General features: G+C 38.8%; 1 protein-coding gene and 1 pseudogene across 1 annotated transcript in view; one reads left to right on the top strand and one right to left on the bottom strand.

Annotated features, from left to right (window-relative positions):
• LOC138172790 (Golgi phosphoprotein 3) overlaps window positions 1-18,411 on the bottom strand; it is a 69,145-nt gene that overhangs the window by 27,761 nt on the left and 22,973 nt on the right. The window contains exon 2 of the mRNA XM_069102659.1: window positions 15,184-15,315. Coding sequence (XP_068958760.1) covers window positions 15,184-15,315 — 132 coding nt within the window. The remainder of the gene's footprint in view (window positions 1-15,183; window positions 15,316-18,411) is intronic.
• Window positions 889-2,621, top strand: LOC138172784 (splicing factor 3A subunit 3 pseudogene; annotated as a pseudogene).

Below are 18,411 nucleotides of genomic sequence, written 5' to 3'. Positions count from 1 at the left end.
CTGGGAAATAAGATATATAGTCACTGGAGTATAGAAATCCATCTTGCCCCACTAGAAAGTTGGGGAGGATATAAGAGAGAACATATTGGGAGAAAGGGTATTCAGTAGGCTTGCTATCTTGAGGTGGGGGGTAGGGGAGAGATGGAGAGAAAATTTGAAAATCAAAATGTTATGGAAATGAATGTAGAAAACTAAAAATAGGGGCGGCTAGGTGGCTCAGTCAGTAGAAGGCCAGCCCTGGAGTCAGGAGGACCTGAGTTCAAATCTGGCCTCAGACACTTAACACAAATACTAGCTGTGTGACCTTGGGCAAGTTACTTAACCCCAATTGTCCTCCAAAAAGAAAAAAAAAACTAAAAATAAATAAATATATTTTTTTAAAGTATTAAAAAATTATAAAACCAGGGGTGGCCAGGTGGCTCAGCGAGTAAGAGCACCGGCTCCAGTGTAGGGATGACCTGGAGATCGAATCCCGGGCTCAGACACTCAGCACCACACCCAGAAATAACTGGCCGTGTAACCTTGAGCAAGTTACTTAACCCTGACTGCTTAAAAAAAAAATTATATATATCCCTTCATAACCCAGCCCCTCCTTGCCTTTCCAGTCTTCTTACACTCTCCATCAAACTCCCTCCCTGACACTTATTCTTCATTCAGTTGACAATGGTTTTCCTTGAGGTTCCTCAAACAAGATACTCCATCTCCTAGCTCCAGGCACTGAAACTGGCTATCACCCCTGCCTGAAATTCTTTCCCTCCTTATCTCTGCTTCCTGACTTCCTTCAATAAGTAAAAAGCCATAAATGTTTACTGACTGATTCCCCTACATATGCTAGTTTCCCCATTAGAATGTAAGCCCCTTAAAAATCTTGGGATGGGCGGGGGGGTGGGGTGGGGAGGCAAGATGGAGACCATATTGGAGCAGCAGCGGCGGCGCTACCATGAAGAGAAGGAGTGCCTCATGGACGTCAGGGCCAAGGAGATGCTCATTAAGAAGTCCACGCTCCGGGACCAGATCAACTCAGACCATCGCACTCGGGCTATGCAGGACAGGTATATGGAAGTCAGTGGGAACCTGAGAGATTTGTATGATGACAAGGATGGGTTAAGAAAGGAGGAGCTCAGTGCCATTTCAGGACCAAATGAATTTGCAGAACTCTATAATAGACTCAAACAGATAAAAGAATTCCACTGGAAGCACCCAAACGAGATTTGTGTGCCAATGTCAGTGGAATTTGAGGAGCTCCTGAAAGCCAGAGAAAATCCTAGTGAAGAGGCACAAAACTTGGTGGAGTTCACAGATGAAGAAGGATATGGCCGTTACCTGGATCTGCATGACTGCTATCTTAAGTACATTAACTTGAAAGCGTCTGAGAAACTGGATTATATCACATACCTGTCTATCTTTGACCAGTTATTTGATAGTCCCAAGGAAAGGAAGAATGCAGAATATAAGAGGTACCTGGAGATGCTGCTTGAGTACCTCCAGGACTACACAGACAGGGTGAAGCCCCTCCAAGACCAGAATGAACTGTTTGGGAAGATTCAGAATGAGTTTGAGAAGAAGTGGGACAATGGTACCCTCCCCAGGCTGGCCGAAAGAGACAAGCAATGCACTGACCCATGCTGGAGCCCATCTTGACCTCTCTGCATTTTCCTCCTGGGAGGAGTTGGCCTCCTTGGGTCTGGACAGATTGAAATCTGCACTCTTGGCTTTAGGACTGAAATGTGGCGGTACACTGGAAGAGCGAGCCCAGAGGCTGTTCAGCACTAAGGGCAAGTCCCTGGAATCACTTGACTCCTCTCTGTTTGCAAAGAATCCCAAATCAAAAGGAACCAAGAGGGACACTGAGAGGAATAAAGACATTGCTTTCCTTGAAGCCCAGATCTATGAATATGTAGAGATTCTTGGGGAACAGCGGCATCTCCCTCATGAAAATGTGCAGCACAAACAGGCACGGACAGGAGAGGAAAGAGAGGAGGAAGAGGAAGAGCAAATAAGTGAGAGTGAAAGTGAAGACGAAGAGAATGAGATTATCTACAACCCCAAAAACCTGCCCCTGGGTTGGGACAGCAAACCCATTCCCTACTGGCTGTATAAGCTGCACGGACTCAATATCAACTATAACTGTGAGATCTGTGGCAACTACCCCTACCGAGGACCCAAGGCCTTCCAGCGGCATTTTGCAGAGTGGCGTCATGCTCATGGCATGAGGTGCTTGGGCATTCCAAATACAGCCCACTTTGCTAATGTGACCCAGATTGAAGATGCTGTCTCTTCGTGGGCCAAACTGAAACTGCAGAAGGCTTCTGAACGGTGGCAGCCTGACACTGAGGAGGAAGATGAGGACTCCAGTGGAAATGTTGTGAAAAAGAAAACATCTGAGGACTTGAAACGCCAGGGACTGCTCTAGTGTCGTGAGTCCAAGCTCCGTGACTTGGTTGAGCATCCTAGGATTTGACATTTTTTATTCCACACAGGCACATGTTCCCAAAGACTGCTGCGTGATCCAACATTCTAGCATGTGTCTTGTGAAGATAAGAATTGTGGACATAGTGAAGATTTGAAATATGTTTAAATTTTTGTTTTATATTAAAAAGAGTTCTGCAAAAAAAAAATCTTGGTATCAAATTTCTCAGATAAGTGTTTCATATTTAACATACATAAACACCCGATACATGTGAAACCAAAAGATATTACCCAAACAAAAGTGGTCAAAAAATAATCAGTTCTCAAAAGAAGAATTACAAACCATTAACAACCAAATGAGAAAATGCTCCAAGTAACTAATAGTAAAGGAAATGAAAATCAATACATTGCTGAGGTTTCAATTCACACCCAGCAAATTGGCAAAGATAACAGAAGATTGGAAGTCAATGTTGGAGAAGTGAGAAGACAGACACACTAGAGGATTATTTGGTGGAACATGAACTGGTTTAACCATTTTGGAAAGCAATTTGGAATTATGCAAGTAAAATGCCTAAAACATCCATACTTTTTTGACCCAGAAATTCTACTACAAAGACTATACCCCAGGAAATCAATTTTAAAGGTCAAAGTCCCTATGTGTGTCAAAATACTTATAGCAACCCTCTCTGTGATAGCAAAGAAATGGAAATAAAGTGGATGCCAATTAACTGGGGAATGGCCAAATAAACACTGGTATATGGAGTGTAATCCAATATTATTATGCCCGAAAGAAGATTAACAAATGATAAAGCCAAAGAAACGGGAAGATTTACATGAACTGAATAGATATAAAATAAAGGAAAGTGAAGAAAACGATGTGCAAATGCAAAAACATAGGAGCGCTCCAGCGGAAATTCCACCTTCCCCAATCAATGTAAAAAAGGGACTCTGAACAAACTTTGGAGATGCAGAACCCACAAAACGACACAGAGAAGCTAACCTCCCACTGAGGACAGCCTGGCAGGCCGGCAAGAATCAGCCAGCTCAATGCTCTGGGAGCCAAGCCCAGGCCCCTGTGAGCCAGGGGTTTTAACCCCAGGGCAGGCCTGACCAGCCACCTGCTGGAGGGACTCCAGATCAGCAGCAGATGTGGCCATTTCCAAAATTATCAACACAGATGCAAAGGACAAAGTGAGACATCAGTGTAGTCTGGTCTTTGGGACGCCCCCGGGGCAAGAAGCTGCCTCTCCCCCACCTTTCCATAGCCAGCCAGCACCATGTGGCAGCTTCAGCTCTTGGCCTGCAGAGTGTACGGGGACCAAGCACCAGTCTGAGGGGTAATCACTCTTGCTTTAACCTGCTTGGATCTGGATTGCAGTCTAGGGTGAAGGTCCTGGGGTGTGTGTACAGCTTGCCAGAGTGTGTGAAGGCCTCGGACAGGGCATCCATGTGATACCTCCAGCAGCTGAGAAAACCCCAGCACTGGGGACGAAAGCTCCCCAGTCTGGTGGCAGAGTCCTACTGTGGAAAAAAGTCCAGGGGTCAAGTGACTGAGGGGCAACATGACCAGGCAAAGGAAACAAAGCAGACAGAAGATTCCAACATTACACTCCCCTTTTGGGGACAAAAAGGAGCAAAGCATGGAACAGGAGGGAGACAGTGAAGTCAGAACTCCCACATCAAAAGCTTCCAAGGAAAATTCAAGCTGGTTACAGGCCATAGAGGACCTTAAGAAGCAGATAAAAGAAGTGGAGGAAAAATTGGGAAGAGAAATGAGAATGATGCAATAAACTTATGAAATGAGAGTCAACAGCCTGACTGAGGAATATACCACCTTAAAAAAATAGACTAACTCAAATGGCAAAAGAGGCTCAAAAAGGCAATGAGGAGAAGAATGCCTTAAAAAAAATTTGCCGGATGGAATCTCAAAAGCTCACTGAGGAGATTCGTTGCTTCACAATTAGACTGAAGCAAATGGAAGCTAATGACTTTATGAGAAATCAAGATGCTGTTAAACAGATCCAAACGAATGAAAGAACAGAAGGCAATGTGAAATATCTCATGGGAAAAACCACTGACCTGTAAAATAGATCCAGGAGAGATAATTTTAAAATTATCACACTACCTGAAAGCCATGATCAAAATAAGAACCTAGAAATCATCCTCCAGGAAGTTCTCAAAGAAAACTGCCCTGATGTTTTAGAACCAGAGGGCAAAACAGAGGTTGAAAGAATCCACCAATCACCTCCTGAAAAAGATCCCAAAAAGAGAACTCCTAGGAATATTATAGCCAGGTTCCAGAATTCCCAGATTAAGGAGAGAATATTACAAGCAGCCAGGAAGAAACAATTTGAATATTGTGGAAACAGAAGCAGGATAACACAGGATCTGACAGCTTCTACACTGAGGGATCGAAGGGCTTGGAATAGGATATTCCAGAGGGCAGAGGAGCTGGGATTAAAACCAAGAATCACCTACCCAGCAAAACTGAGTATCATGTTTCAGGGGAAAATATGGCATTCAGTGGAATAGAGGACTTTCAAGCATTCTTGCTGAAAAAAACAAGAGTTGAATAAAAAATCTGACATTTAGATTCAAGAAGCAAGAGAAGCATGAGAAGGTAAACAGGGAAAAGAAATCATAAGGAACTTATCAAAGTTGAACTACTTACATTCCTACATGGAAAAACAATATTGTAATTGATGAAACTTTTCTCAGTATGAAAATAGTTGAAGGGAATAGAAATATATATATGTCTATACATGAAGGTATATGGGCATATGAATACATAAAAAAAATGAGTTGATGTTTTCTAGTTATAGTCCTTCCAGCTTCTTAAAGGGATCTGTTTCTCAAAAGGAGCATCAGACCCAGTGTCCTAGGGAAAATTTTAGGTGTGCTAGAGTCAGCTCTGAATGACTTACTACATTTTCACTGTAAGCATTTACACCTCAGAGACCACACACACTACAAATCAGGACTTGATTTGTTGTTCTGTTGATACGTGCATATATCTGGGCTTAGAGTAAGGAAGACAGGAGTTCAAATGTGGACTCAGGCACTTATTAGCTGTGTGACCCTGGGCAAGTCAACTCTGTTGGCCTCAATTTCTTCATCTGTAAAATCAGCTGAAGAAGGAAATGGCAAACCACTCCAGTATCTTTGCCAAGAAAACTCCAAGTGGGGTCACAAAGTCAGACACAAGTGAAATGACTGAACAACAACAAATATATCTGGAAGGAAAGCTTGTTGTTAAACATTTATTAGCATATCCCTAGCATAGGTAGAATAGTACAGATTCCCATTTGCTGGCAAGTCTGGCTCTGAGAGTTTCCAATCTATCAATCTTTACATCCATCTATATAGTAGGAAAGTGGGAAATAGGGAATACATAACTAATTTTGCCCTCTCTTTGCAGAGGCAGGGAATTTTAAAAATGTCTTGAATTTAACAGAAGAAGAGGTAGAAAACATTTCCAGGTACAAAGCAGAACATAAAAAGAGGAATATACGTGAAACTATGAGCCTCTGTTATGAACTTGCTTTTAAAATAAAATATTTATAATCAATTCAGCTTATTACTTTCAAAGTTTCCTTCCTGTCTGTATTTTTCCCTGTAAATGTCCTCCTGTTCCTTTCTATGGATTTTTAAAGATACTTCCATGACCCTCTTTTATCATTTTCTTTTTTTTTTTTAACAACCCTATCAATAGCTGCCCCTCCCCAGTATGCCATTTTACCTTCCTGTCTGCCCCCCACATCAAAAAGGGAGAAACATAATCCCTGCCACAAATAAGCCTAGCCAAGCAGAACAAATCCTCACATTTGCTATGTTTGTATATATGACTCACTCCTAACTTACCTCTTTTGGAGGCAGGAAGTCCACAGGTGTTACACTTGTTTTCAGATTTTTTTCAATGTAGCTGTCAGTTATCTGTTAGGTGGGGGGGAGGGGGGCCTCTAAAAATGCTATTTGTCATATGAGATGGCTCTTTGGGGGAGGGAAGATACTTGGGATACTATGGCAATGTAAAAGCCAAAATGTGAATAAAAAGTTTTAAACATAAAAAAAAAACAAATGCAAAAATATACAAATTACATATACATACACACATACAATATACAAATGTAAAAAGGAAAAAAAAATAAAAACCAAAAATGAATGTTGCAAAATTTAAAAAAGACAGGGGCAGCCAGGTGGCTCAGCGAGTAAGAGCACCAGCCCCAGAGTCGGGATGACCTGGGATCGAATCTGGGCTCTGATACTTAGCACCACACCCAGAAATAACTGGCCATGTAACCTTGAGCAAGTTACTTAACCCCAACTGCTTTAAAAAAAAAAAAAAGAATGGACTGGAGTGGGGAGAACTGGGTGGCAATCAGACGAACTAGCAGGCTACTGTAAAAATTCAGGAGGTGTGGGCATGAACAGGGTGGTAACCCTTTTGGAAGAGAGAGGTAGTGTATGCAAGAGAATTGCAGAAATAGGCAACAGATGGTTATAGGTAGGGATGAAAGGTAATACGGAGTCATGGGTGGCACCTAAGTTCTGAGCCTGAGGCAGGTAGGTGGATGGTGGTACCCTTGACAGTAGAAGGGAAGAATGAAAAGGCAGAGGGTTTAGGGATAATGAGTTCAGTTTTGCATATATGAATTCAAATAGGTTCTGGGTAATCAAGGGTTGCCTGTTATCTTGCTGTAGAATTTTGGGAGAGGAAACTAAATAGCAACACTGTGATTTTTTGGATCAGTATGTTCAGTTTCACTGTCACTGATTTCGTTCCTGAAATTCAAGAATCATTACTGTTACACTCGATAGCAGCAGCTCCTTTTTAAATAGCTAATTAAGATTTGTAATAAACTTTTTACAAGCATTATCTCATCTGATCCTCATAACAACAACAACAACAAAAAAGCAAGCATTGTTATCCCATTTTACAGACCAGGAAAGTGGGGCTCAGAAAGATTGTGACTTGCCCAGGATTATAAAACTAGTAGAACTCGGGTCTCCTCTTCATTACAAATTCATGCTGTTTCTTAATATACTATATACACTATATACATATATATACACACATATACATATGTGTATATATAAGGTACATACAGATAGATGAAAAATACATGGTTCCTGCCCTCCAGAAGCCAACAATCTAGTAACATTTAAACTATACTGCACCACAGAAAAATAACTCTACTTGGGACTAACATTTTGTGACTTGTCACTGATAAATCAGAAATTTTTTCTTTTTTTTTTCCTTTTAAATGTATAATTCAAAAAAATGTGCTTTATTAAATGTTATGTCTCAGGCAAGTCAGGCTTTGGTTACAACAAATGCTCTTCTTCCTCAGATGCCATAATCTCCTTCTCTTTAGCAGAGGCTCCACCACGGCAGCAAGAAAGGCTAACTGTCTGCCAGAGGCTGTATAAGTGGTAGGCCCCAGTGGGGCAGCATCAGTGTGACTCCTGCTGCACTGTGAGCCTTTCTATACAAAGCAGGTAATGAAGCCCACATGGAAGAAATACTTGGTCTTCCTCTTCCTTTGTCTTACTGAGAGCCACACACTTCCTAGTAAGCAGATGGATGAGTTTGCAGTAAAGCCATTCAGCTTGCTGTGCAACCCTTAGGGCCCCACGTACTGGACCATGAAGCCTTGCTATCTCCCTTTAGAACATACCTCCTACATTAAAATATTAGAACTCAATGAGAACAAGGACTTTGCTCACATTTCCCCCAGGGATTAGCAAAGTTCTTGGTACACAGGAAATACTTAAGCAAATTATTTCCCTTTCCTTCAATGATTATTTTCTGAGGGTCTAAAATGTGCTTTCTGTTCATGAACCTCAGCAAACTAGACAGGTCCATCACCTATACCTAAAGCCTTTCTGACTTAGTAGGACCTATCAGAACCATGACTCTGCTGAGATGGCCTTTGAGAGCAAAGGGTGACTTATCTGCCGTAAGTCTTCATGATATACTTTGGCCACAACAACTCAAAACCATCTACTAAGGCTCTGTGATCTGTATCAGTAAAAAGAATACCCAAACCACTGAAAACACAAGTTCTTGAGCTTCTGTAAATTACATAATACTTAAGTTTTCCAAATAAGGGAATCCAAATAACTGGAGCTAATCAACTTACATACCAAAACTTTTAAAAATTTCCCAATTACTTTGATATGTATCTTCCCAAAACATATCACATACTTAATCTCATCTAAGTAATCTAACAAAATATGTTAAATAAGTAATTTCACAGCTATCACTTAAAGCAAGTCTTCTAAAGAAGTAATCTGATCCATAAAGAATGTGTAGGTCTGATTCCAATTAGTGAAAGATAACATTTTTTTAAAAAGCTTTAAAAAATTTCATTAAAAAAACCCAAGCTTATTAATTAGCAAGAAATAAAACATTTTATTCTTTATTTCCAAATAGCTCTCTGTATCTTTAAAATCCAATATCCTCTTCTCTCTTTTAAAAATATACATAAGATAAAAGTCAAAATTGAATGGTTATAGAACCAATCTTCAATACATATTTGTATGAAAATGGTTTGGAGCAAAAGACTTATCAGGATAAGAATTATTTATGTTCCTCTTTAAATGGAAATTCAATCTGATAGAGGAAAATTATCTTAAAATGTCAAGAATATTTTTAAAACATAAAAGTGCTATTCAATTATCACTAACATCTTTTAAGTGTTCGAATTTTTAAAAGATAGGAAAGAAAACTTTGCATCTCTCAAGTCATTTAGGAAATTAGCATAAAAGAGAAGAGTAGGAACTTAGTGCCTCATATTTACTTCTATATTTATTAAGCAGTAAAATATAATAAATGTTTTAACATGCTACAGTTCAAGAAAATCAGGAATTTTGACTTCATACTTTCATTATTTATGATCAATGACAATGTAACTACTTAATTTTCCTTCCTTTTCCCCCCTTTTGAATCTCACCCTACCTTAGTTTTTCATAATTCACAGATCTAGAACTGGAAGGGAGAGACGTGACAACAGACCACCTAGTCCAATCCCCTCCTTATTTTACAACTGAGGCCGACGGAAACTAAGTGACTTACCCAAAGTCACCCAAGTAGCAAGCTGTCAGAGGCAGGTTTTGAATTGGGTCCTGGAAGAGGCAGAGTAGAAGCACGACCTCCGAGCGGCTCCGGCTTCCACCTTCCCCAATCAATGTAAAAAGGGGACTCTGAACAAACTTTGGAGCTGCAGAACCCACAAAATGACACAGAGAAGCTAACGTCCAGCTGAGGACAGCCCGGCAGGCTGGCATGAATCGGCCAGTGCAGGGCTCTGGGAGCCAAGACCAGGCCCCACGAGCTGAGGTTTTAGCCCCAGGGCGGATCGGACCAGACACCTGCCAGAGGGACTCCAGATCAGCAGCAGCTGTGGCTATTTCCAGAATTATCAACAAACAGATGCAAAGGACAAAGGGAGAGGTCAATGCAGTCTGGACTTGGGACCCAGTAAGTGGGAGTGCATGGCTTTTGCCCCTGGGGCAAGAAGTCACTGAGATGCCTGCACAGCCAGCCAGCACCATCTGGTAACTTCAGCTCCTGGCCTACAGAGTGTAGGGGAACCAAGCAACCAGTCTGAGGGGAAATCACTCTTGCTTTAACCTGCTTGGATCTGGATTGCAGTCTAGGATGGAGGTCCTGGGGTGTGTATCCAGTTTGCCAGAGCCCATAGAGGCCTCAAGAGAGGGCACCCATTTAATACCTCTGGCAGCTGAGAAAACCCCTGTGTTTGGGACGAAAGCTCCCCAGTCTGTTGGCAGAGTCCTACTGTGGAAAAAGCCCAGGGGTCAAGTGACTGAGGGGCGACATGACCAGGCAAAGGAAACAAAGCAGACAGAAGATTCCAACGTTAGACTCCTATTTTGGGGACAAAAAAGGAGCAAAGCATGGAACAGGAGGAAGACAATGAAGTCAGAACTCCCACATCAAAAGCTTCCAAGGAAAATTTGAGCTGCTTACAGGCCATAGAGGACCGTAAGAAGCAGATAAGAGAAGTGGAGGAAAAATTGGGAAGAGAAATGAGAACAATGCAAGAAAATTATGAAATGAGAGTCAACAGCCTGACTGAGGAAAATCACACCTTAAAAAATAGACTAACTTACAACTGGCAAAAGAGGCTCAAAAAGGCAATGAGGAGAAGAATGCCTTAAAAAGCCAAATTTGCCAGATGGAAAAAGAATCTCAAAAGCTCAATGAGGAGAATCACTGCTTCAGAATTAGATTGGAGCAAATGGAAGCTAATGACTTTATGAGAAATCAAGATGCTGTTAAACAGATCCAAACAAATGAAAGAATACAAGGCAATGTGAAATATCTCATGGGAAAAACCACTGATCTGAAAAATAGATCCAGGACCCCAATTGATAAATGGTCAAAGGATATGAACAGGTAATTTTCAGAGAAAGAAATGAAAGATATCTATAAGCACATGAAGAAATGCTCTAAATCACTACTGATTAGAGAAATGCAAATCAAAACAACTCTGAGGTACCACATCTCACCAGTCAGATTGGCTAAGATGACAAAACAGGAAAATGACAAATGCTGGAGAGGATGTGGGCAAATTGGAACACTAATGCATTGCTGGTGGAGTTGTGAACTGATCCAGCCTCTATGGACAGCAATCTGGACTTATGCCCAAAGAGTTATAAATACTTTCATATCCTTTGACCCAGCAATACCATTCCTAGGGTTAAATCCCAAAGAGATCATAGAAGTGGGAGGAAGACCCATATGTACAAAAATGTTCAAAGCAGCTCTTTTTGTGGTGGCAAAGAACTGGAAATTAAAGGGGTGCCCATCAATTGGGGAATGGCTGAACAAGTTGTAGTATATGCATGTAATGGAATACTATTGTGCTATAAGAAATGAGGAGCAGACAGTCTTCATATTTACCTGGGGAGGCTTATTATACAAAGTGATGCTGAGTGAGAAGAGTAGAACCAGGAGAAATTTGTACACAATTACAGACACAACGTATGTGTGATGACCTGAAGTGATATAAGTCAATCCCAAAAGACTCACGATGGAGAGAAATATATGCATCCAGAGAAAGAACTAGAAAGAACTGAGTTTATATCCAGGTAGAAGCAAAATACCTGATCTTTTTCCTTCTCTTGTTTGCTTTTATGTCCTCTTTACCATTTTTTATTCCATCTGATACAATCCGTCTTTATAACCTGACTAATGTATAATGTGAAAGTATTTACAGATCCTATACTTGACTATATGCAGCCATGCGGGGGAGGAGAGAGAGGGGGACAAAATGTGAAACTCAAGGAATTGAATCCTGTAAACTAAAAGGAAACAAACAAATTAATTAAAAAATAAAAATTTTAAAAAAGGAAAATAGATCCAGGAGAGATAATTTTAAAATTGCACTACCTGAAAGCCATGATCAAAATAAAAACCTAGAAATCATCCTCCAGGAAGTTCTCAAAGAAAATTGCCCTGATGTTGTAGAACCAGAGGGCAAAACAGAGGTTGAAAGAATCCACCAATCACCTCCTGAAAAAGATCCCCAAAAGAAAACTCCTAGGAATTTTATATCTAGGTTCCGGAATTCCCAGATCAAGGAGAGAATATTAATAATAGCATATTATAATAATATATATAATATAATAATAATAGCAGCCAGGAAGAAACAATTTGAATATTGTGTAAACACAATCAGGATAACCTAGGATCTGGCAGCTTCTACACTGAGGGATTGAAGGGCTTGGAATATGATATTCCGGAGGGCAAAGGAGCTGGGATTAAAAGCAAGAGTCACCTAACCAGCAAAACTGAGTATCATTGTTTCAGGGGAAAATATGGTCATTCAGTGGAATAGAGGACTTTCAAGCATTCTTGCTGGAAAAAAGAGAGTTGAATAGAAAATGTGACATTCGGATACAAGAAGCAAGAGAAGGTAAACAGGGAAAAGAAATCATAAGGAACTTATCAAAGTTGAACTATTAACATTCCTACATGGAAAAACAATAATTGTAACTGATGAAACTTTTCTCAGTAGTTGAAGGGAATAGAAATACATATATGTCTATATATGAGGGTATATGGGCATATGAATACATATGTAAATGTGTGTTTATATGTTTACAGGTATACATTATCTAGATAGAGGGCACAGGACCAATTTAACAGGAAAGGATGATACTTAAAAGGTGAAATTAAGAGGTGAGAGAGGAATATAATGAGAGGAGATGGGGAGAGACAGAATGGGATAAACTATCTCATATAGAAGAGGCAAGGGAAAATGGTCACAATGGAGGGGAAGAATAGGAAGGCAAAAGGGAATGGGTCAACCTTATTCCCATTGAATTTGGCTTGAGGAGGGAATGAAATACACACTAAATAGGGTATCTCACTCTCCAGGAGAGTAGGGGGGGAAGGGGATGAGAGGAGAGATGATAGAAGGGGGCAAGCTGGGGGGGGAGGGAAGTTGGAAGCACCCACTCTTGAAAAAGGGACAGGATTAAAGTAGAGAATAGAACAAGTGGGAGGTGGGATAGGAGGGAGGGAAATATAGTCAATCTTTTACAATATATCTACTATGTTATTGTTTTGCATTAGCCACACATGTACAACCTATACTCAACTGCTTATCTTCCCAGTAAGGGTGGGTGACAAGGGAGGAAGGGAATGAATCTTTAATTCAAAGTTTTAAAATCAAATGTTTAAATATATATATATACTATTATTAATACTATTTTACAAGTAACTGGGTAATAAGATATACAGGCACTGGGGCATAGAGATCCACCATGCCCTACTGGAAAGGGGTATGGGAGAAAATATGGGAGAGAGCAGATTGGAGGAGGGGATATCCTGTGGGACTGCTATTTTGAGGCGGTGGGTAGGGGAAAAACGGGGAGAAAATTTGCAACTCAAAATCCGGCAGAAATGAATGATGTAAATCAGAAGTTAATAAAGCATTTAAAAATGGAAAAAAAAAAAAAGAATTGGGTCCTGATTTCCAGATAAGCACTCCTTCCCCTTTAACACACTTCACCAGCTTCATATTCTCTAATCAAATTAATTTTAGGAAACTTCATGTCTGGGCATAACATTTTAGGAAGAATATGGAGGTCAGCGTTTAAAGGATGTAAACAAGGATGGTAATAATGGGTCTCCAGCTCATAACATGAGGACTAGATAAAGAAACTGGGTAGTTTACTCTAAGCAACAATGACCTTGAGGTATGTGATAGCTGTTCTAATGGGCTGTTTTACAGAGGAGGGATTAGATATGTTTTGTTCCAGAGGGCTAAGAGCAGTGGTCAGACATTACAAAGAGGAAAATTTAAGGGGAAAGTGAAAACTGGGGTTTCTCCTTACTAGACGTCTCCAAGCAAAAACTCACATGTCATTTCTTTGAGTATGTTACAAAAAGAATTCTTGCTTAGATATAGATTTGATTATATAGTGTTTGGGGTCTCTTCCAACTCTGAGATTCTGTGATGTTAAGACAAAAACAATCTGATTAAATTAACTAGCACTAAGGTATGAATGACTGATAGCCCCTTTAACAATCTTACCAAAAGTGTTTTCGTTTTTTAAATGAGAGTGGTTAACACACATTTCTATCAGGCACTATGAAAAATCATGAAATAGTATTACTTACAAAAATGAAAACACTTAGTATAACTTTTACACAGAAAAAAAATAACTTTTACACAGACAAATAGTTCTGGTTTTAGGATTGGAGGTAATTTGGAGAAGAAGCCAATTCTAGGAACCGGACAAAGAAGATTTTGTGGTCCCTACCTAGTTCTTTTCTCTACAAGAAGAAAATGAGTACCATGATAAATTCCACATTTTCTAATAGTGCCACATTTTTATTTATAAGCATTCTAAGTGTTAAGGTATAAATATCAAGAATCTCTACAGTACAAAACAGGAATATTCATTTCATTCATATATACATATATATGTGTGTGTGTGTGTGTGCATACACACATTTAATTTTAAGAAGGTGATGTTCTAAACTTCCCCTCAAAAAAAAAAAAAAAAAAAAACACTCCCCACTAAGGAATATGGTAATGCAGATTACACAAAATAAATATGGTTTTCTTATATTCAAGAACATTTTAGAATTTTCTGAGAAAAATCCAAGGCACTATACTCTGCTTTAAGAAGAGGAGGAAAGGAAGAAAGGGGTGAAAGACTCACTATAGAGTAACCAACACTGAACACTTTCATTACATCAAGAGAAGTAAGAGCTGTCTACCTACACAGAGACTTAATTCTTAAGAGTGTTGAAAGCTGAATTCTGGAAAGTATTCAAATGTTACTAAAAAAGATAAATAGAAACAGGATAGCTGGCTCATGAATAGCAAACTTTTGTGGAAAAAAGAAACATTTTGCCAATTCTTTCAGAATTATGATTTCAGAAGCAGTAATTACAGCTGACACTCTATGAAAAGACCTCTCCTAACTTAGCTTAATGAAATGAAATATATTATAAAGCACAAATGTACAATAACCTAATATATTAGTCAGAGGTTGGAATCTTTTTAAGGCAAGAAAGGATGGATACAGACTACTTTGAGATAATGTTAGAAACATTTTAATTTAACTGAACCAATGTTTACCTATATCACATATGGGTTTTGATGGAGAAAAAAAAGTTTCCTCTTTAATTTCAAAACGTTTAATTAGTTGTAATATTTTTCATTTGGAGACAGTTTCCATGTTTAAGTTTCTTATCCAAACACTAAACAAAAATACCCTTTATCTTACCTTTCTTGTTAAAAGACTTTTGCGCCTCATTCCACAAGCCTCCAGTTGAAGGCGCCCTCTCAAAGCTAATTCAATTAACATACAGCCCCGTAATCCAGATGATATACAGTCATTCCAAAATGATGTGTAGCCCTGTTTAAAAAAAAAATAGTGGTGGTAAAATATTTAATTTTCTTTTAATTCAAAATCAAAACTGCTGTGGGTATACAACAAAGTTTCTTGCAAAATGCTATGTCTTTCTAGCCCTTTACTAGTCATACCCTCAATATTCATACAAAATATATCGCAGCATAAATATATTTATATCTCAACATATCTCTATATAAAATATTGAGAAAGTCTACTTAAGGGAAATTATTCTTCTAAATTTAGTTCCCTTATATTCTTTTAAGTAGAGATGAAAAACTAGCTTCACAAACAGAAATTTAATGCATACCACTGAGAGGAAAAGTTTTGTCTCCCCCTATAAGGTATTCCTTACATTTATTATGACCAAAACTTCTGATTTTAAATATTGTTCTTTTTTCTTTACAAATCATCTAACTGCCCCAGAAGTTCAAATATTTTGACAAATACTGAAATCAATCTAGTCAGGAATACTACAATGAAAGTATGCACAAGTCACAAGAAAATAAAAGCAATTTAAAATAGAAAAGAAGAAACATTACAAGTACTCATGTCTGTCTATATATGTAGCGAATGGAACAAAGCAGTGGCAAATCTGACTATTGTATACCACCTCCATATAAAATATCACATTATGATATGTGTACACATAAATACATATATATGTATGCATGTATATACATATATATGTCCAAAAGGATTTAACTTTTATCAGTGTAACTAAGAATTCTCAACTAAACCAAGGGATAGAGATGATAAAAAAAAAAGACAATTTCAATTACATAAATTTAAAATTTGCGCATGAACAAAATCAATAAAGCTATTAATAAGTAGCAGTGGATGAGAAATACTGGCACCAATTATCTCTGAAGCAAGTCTGATATCCGAAATACATAATGGAATTTACATACATACATAACATAACCAACATCCAGGTCCAAATAGATAAGTAGTCTAACAAAGGAGGTGAGCAAAGCTTTCAAAAGTACTTTAATCAACTACCACATAGAAGACTGATCCAAATCATTGATTACAAAATAAAACTGAGGTTTCTCCTAACTAGCAAATTAACAAAAATAACAGAAGCCAGGAATAATAAACATTAGTGAGGCTGTCAAAGGATAGACAAATTGGGACAATGAGGTGGCACAGTGCATAGAGCAGCAGCCCTGGATTCAAGAGTCCCTGAGTTCAAATTTGACGTCAGACACTAGCTATGTGACCCTGGACCAAGTCACTTAACTCTAACTGTGTGCTGCCCCCCCAAAAAGACAAATTAATAGGTTATATTGATGAAGCTATGAAATGGCCCAACTATTCTGGAAAATGAGTGGGAACTAAAGTGTTCTTACCTTTTAACCAATTAGACTACTGAGAATATACCCTCAAAAGGTCAAAGACATGACAGTGATATAACACAGTCTTTTATCATTTTCAAGGAAAGATGTGTGTCTTTAGTAGGATATCCAATGGATCCTTGTATTCTGATTAATTTCACTGCTTTCTGTTTACAAATTTCATCCACTTCAGAAACCTAACAAGAATAAGGGACTTTACCATCAAAAACACTGTAATAATTTAGAACTCAAGCACTTCTGTTCAATTGAAAGAGGAGACTATCTGGATGCTAAAATAAGTCTGTGATTGTGAAATCACTGCAAAAAGAATTTTTCCTTAAAAAAAAAAAATGCTTTACAAGTCAGAAAAATAACCTACTCATCCTAAACCCCTGTTATCTATGTTAACAGAGCCTTGTACAATTGATGAGTGAATGAAAAAGCATCCCTTAAGCACTTAAATTTCTCCCAGCCCCTCCCCCCCACTTAAGAAAGGTTAAAATTCTTGTTTTATCTCTGTTAAGATTGCTTTTCCAGCTAAGTTTAATAAAATAAAGTTTCTCCGCCTACTAGGCCAGTAACTTCTAATCATCAGTGAAGCTAAATGTTATTGAAGTGCCCACCAGAAATTATACATCAAAGCCCCCTAAAACCTGCCAGAAGGGGCCCCTACCAGGGTCCCTGGAAACCACCTGATAGGCTATAATAGTGAGGGAACTTTTCACATGTGTTGCTAGAAACATACCCCAGAAACAAGTCTGTTCTTGTTAGGTACCCAAGACCTTACTAGAAATGGTACCCCTCTTGGAACCGCATTTTGTTGATTAGCAACACCTAGTTCTATAAAAATGCATCTTACAGGAGGCTTGGGGCTGTCTCCCTTATTAGGGAGGCAGTCACCGAGGTTAATAAACACTCCTATAAACTGTAATTGGCACTGCTGTCTTGTTATTTCACAGATGTCCACTTCATTATCTTTGTTGTAATATGGTCTTAACTAATTTTCAATATACGATATAAGAGTTATGATTTGCCGTTAGGAAAGTATTTGAATGGATATTCAAAAACTCACAAGAGCTGTATGTTTAACATATTTAGTTTATACTGGAACTATTACTTCTAGGCTATGCATACTTGTTTGTCAGAAGTACATTGACTAAAAGGGCTAAACTGGCCTTTACTATATGACATCTATTATAAGATCTCACTTAAAAGTTCTGTAGAGTAGTATTTAGATTTAACTTTTACTAAAGCCTAGAATAAACAACTGTATCTGCCCACCTTCAAGCTTTCATTTCAGGATCTAAATAAATATAGTTAAACAGAAAATGCTCCTCTGTTTATGGTCCTTGATACCAATTTGCCTAGGGACCATCTCGAAGTCTTCAGTAAAAACTTTCTGGAGTCCAGATCACAGGTCTACCACCATCACTCAACAATCTACTCCCTTTGAAGTTCAAACCCTTTGACATCACCCCTTCCTCATCATTATGTGGTCATCTACTAACCAGGACACTCCTACCTTCCTCATTAACTTCAGCACCTAGCAGGCAGTCAGTCTATATCCTGCTTCATTATCTTATGACCCTTCTCCAGAGTTTAGTTTCACAGTTCCTACACCACGTCAACTTCTTTGACATTGATCTTGACAACTTTAGCAACACATGGGGATGATTGTACTTCCAATTTCAGTAACACTTAAACTGCTGCACTGCCACCATTACACTCAACTCCAAAACTGCCTTCTCTGATGTCTACATCCTTT

Source organism: Petaurus breviceps, unplaced genomic scaffold, assembly GCF_028583685.1.
Source record: "Petaurus breviceps papuanus isolate PSGF00001 unplaced genomic scaffold, PetGlider_PUasm1.0 129, whole genome shotgun sequence".
In the NCBI taxonomy this organism is placed as follows: Eukaryota; Metazoa; Chordata; class Mammalia; order Diprotodontia; family Petauridae; genus Petaurus; species Petaurus breviceps.
Note: the sequence above shows the minus strand (reverse complement) of the source record. Positions and strands in the feature narration are given on the sequence as shown.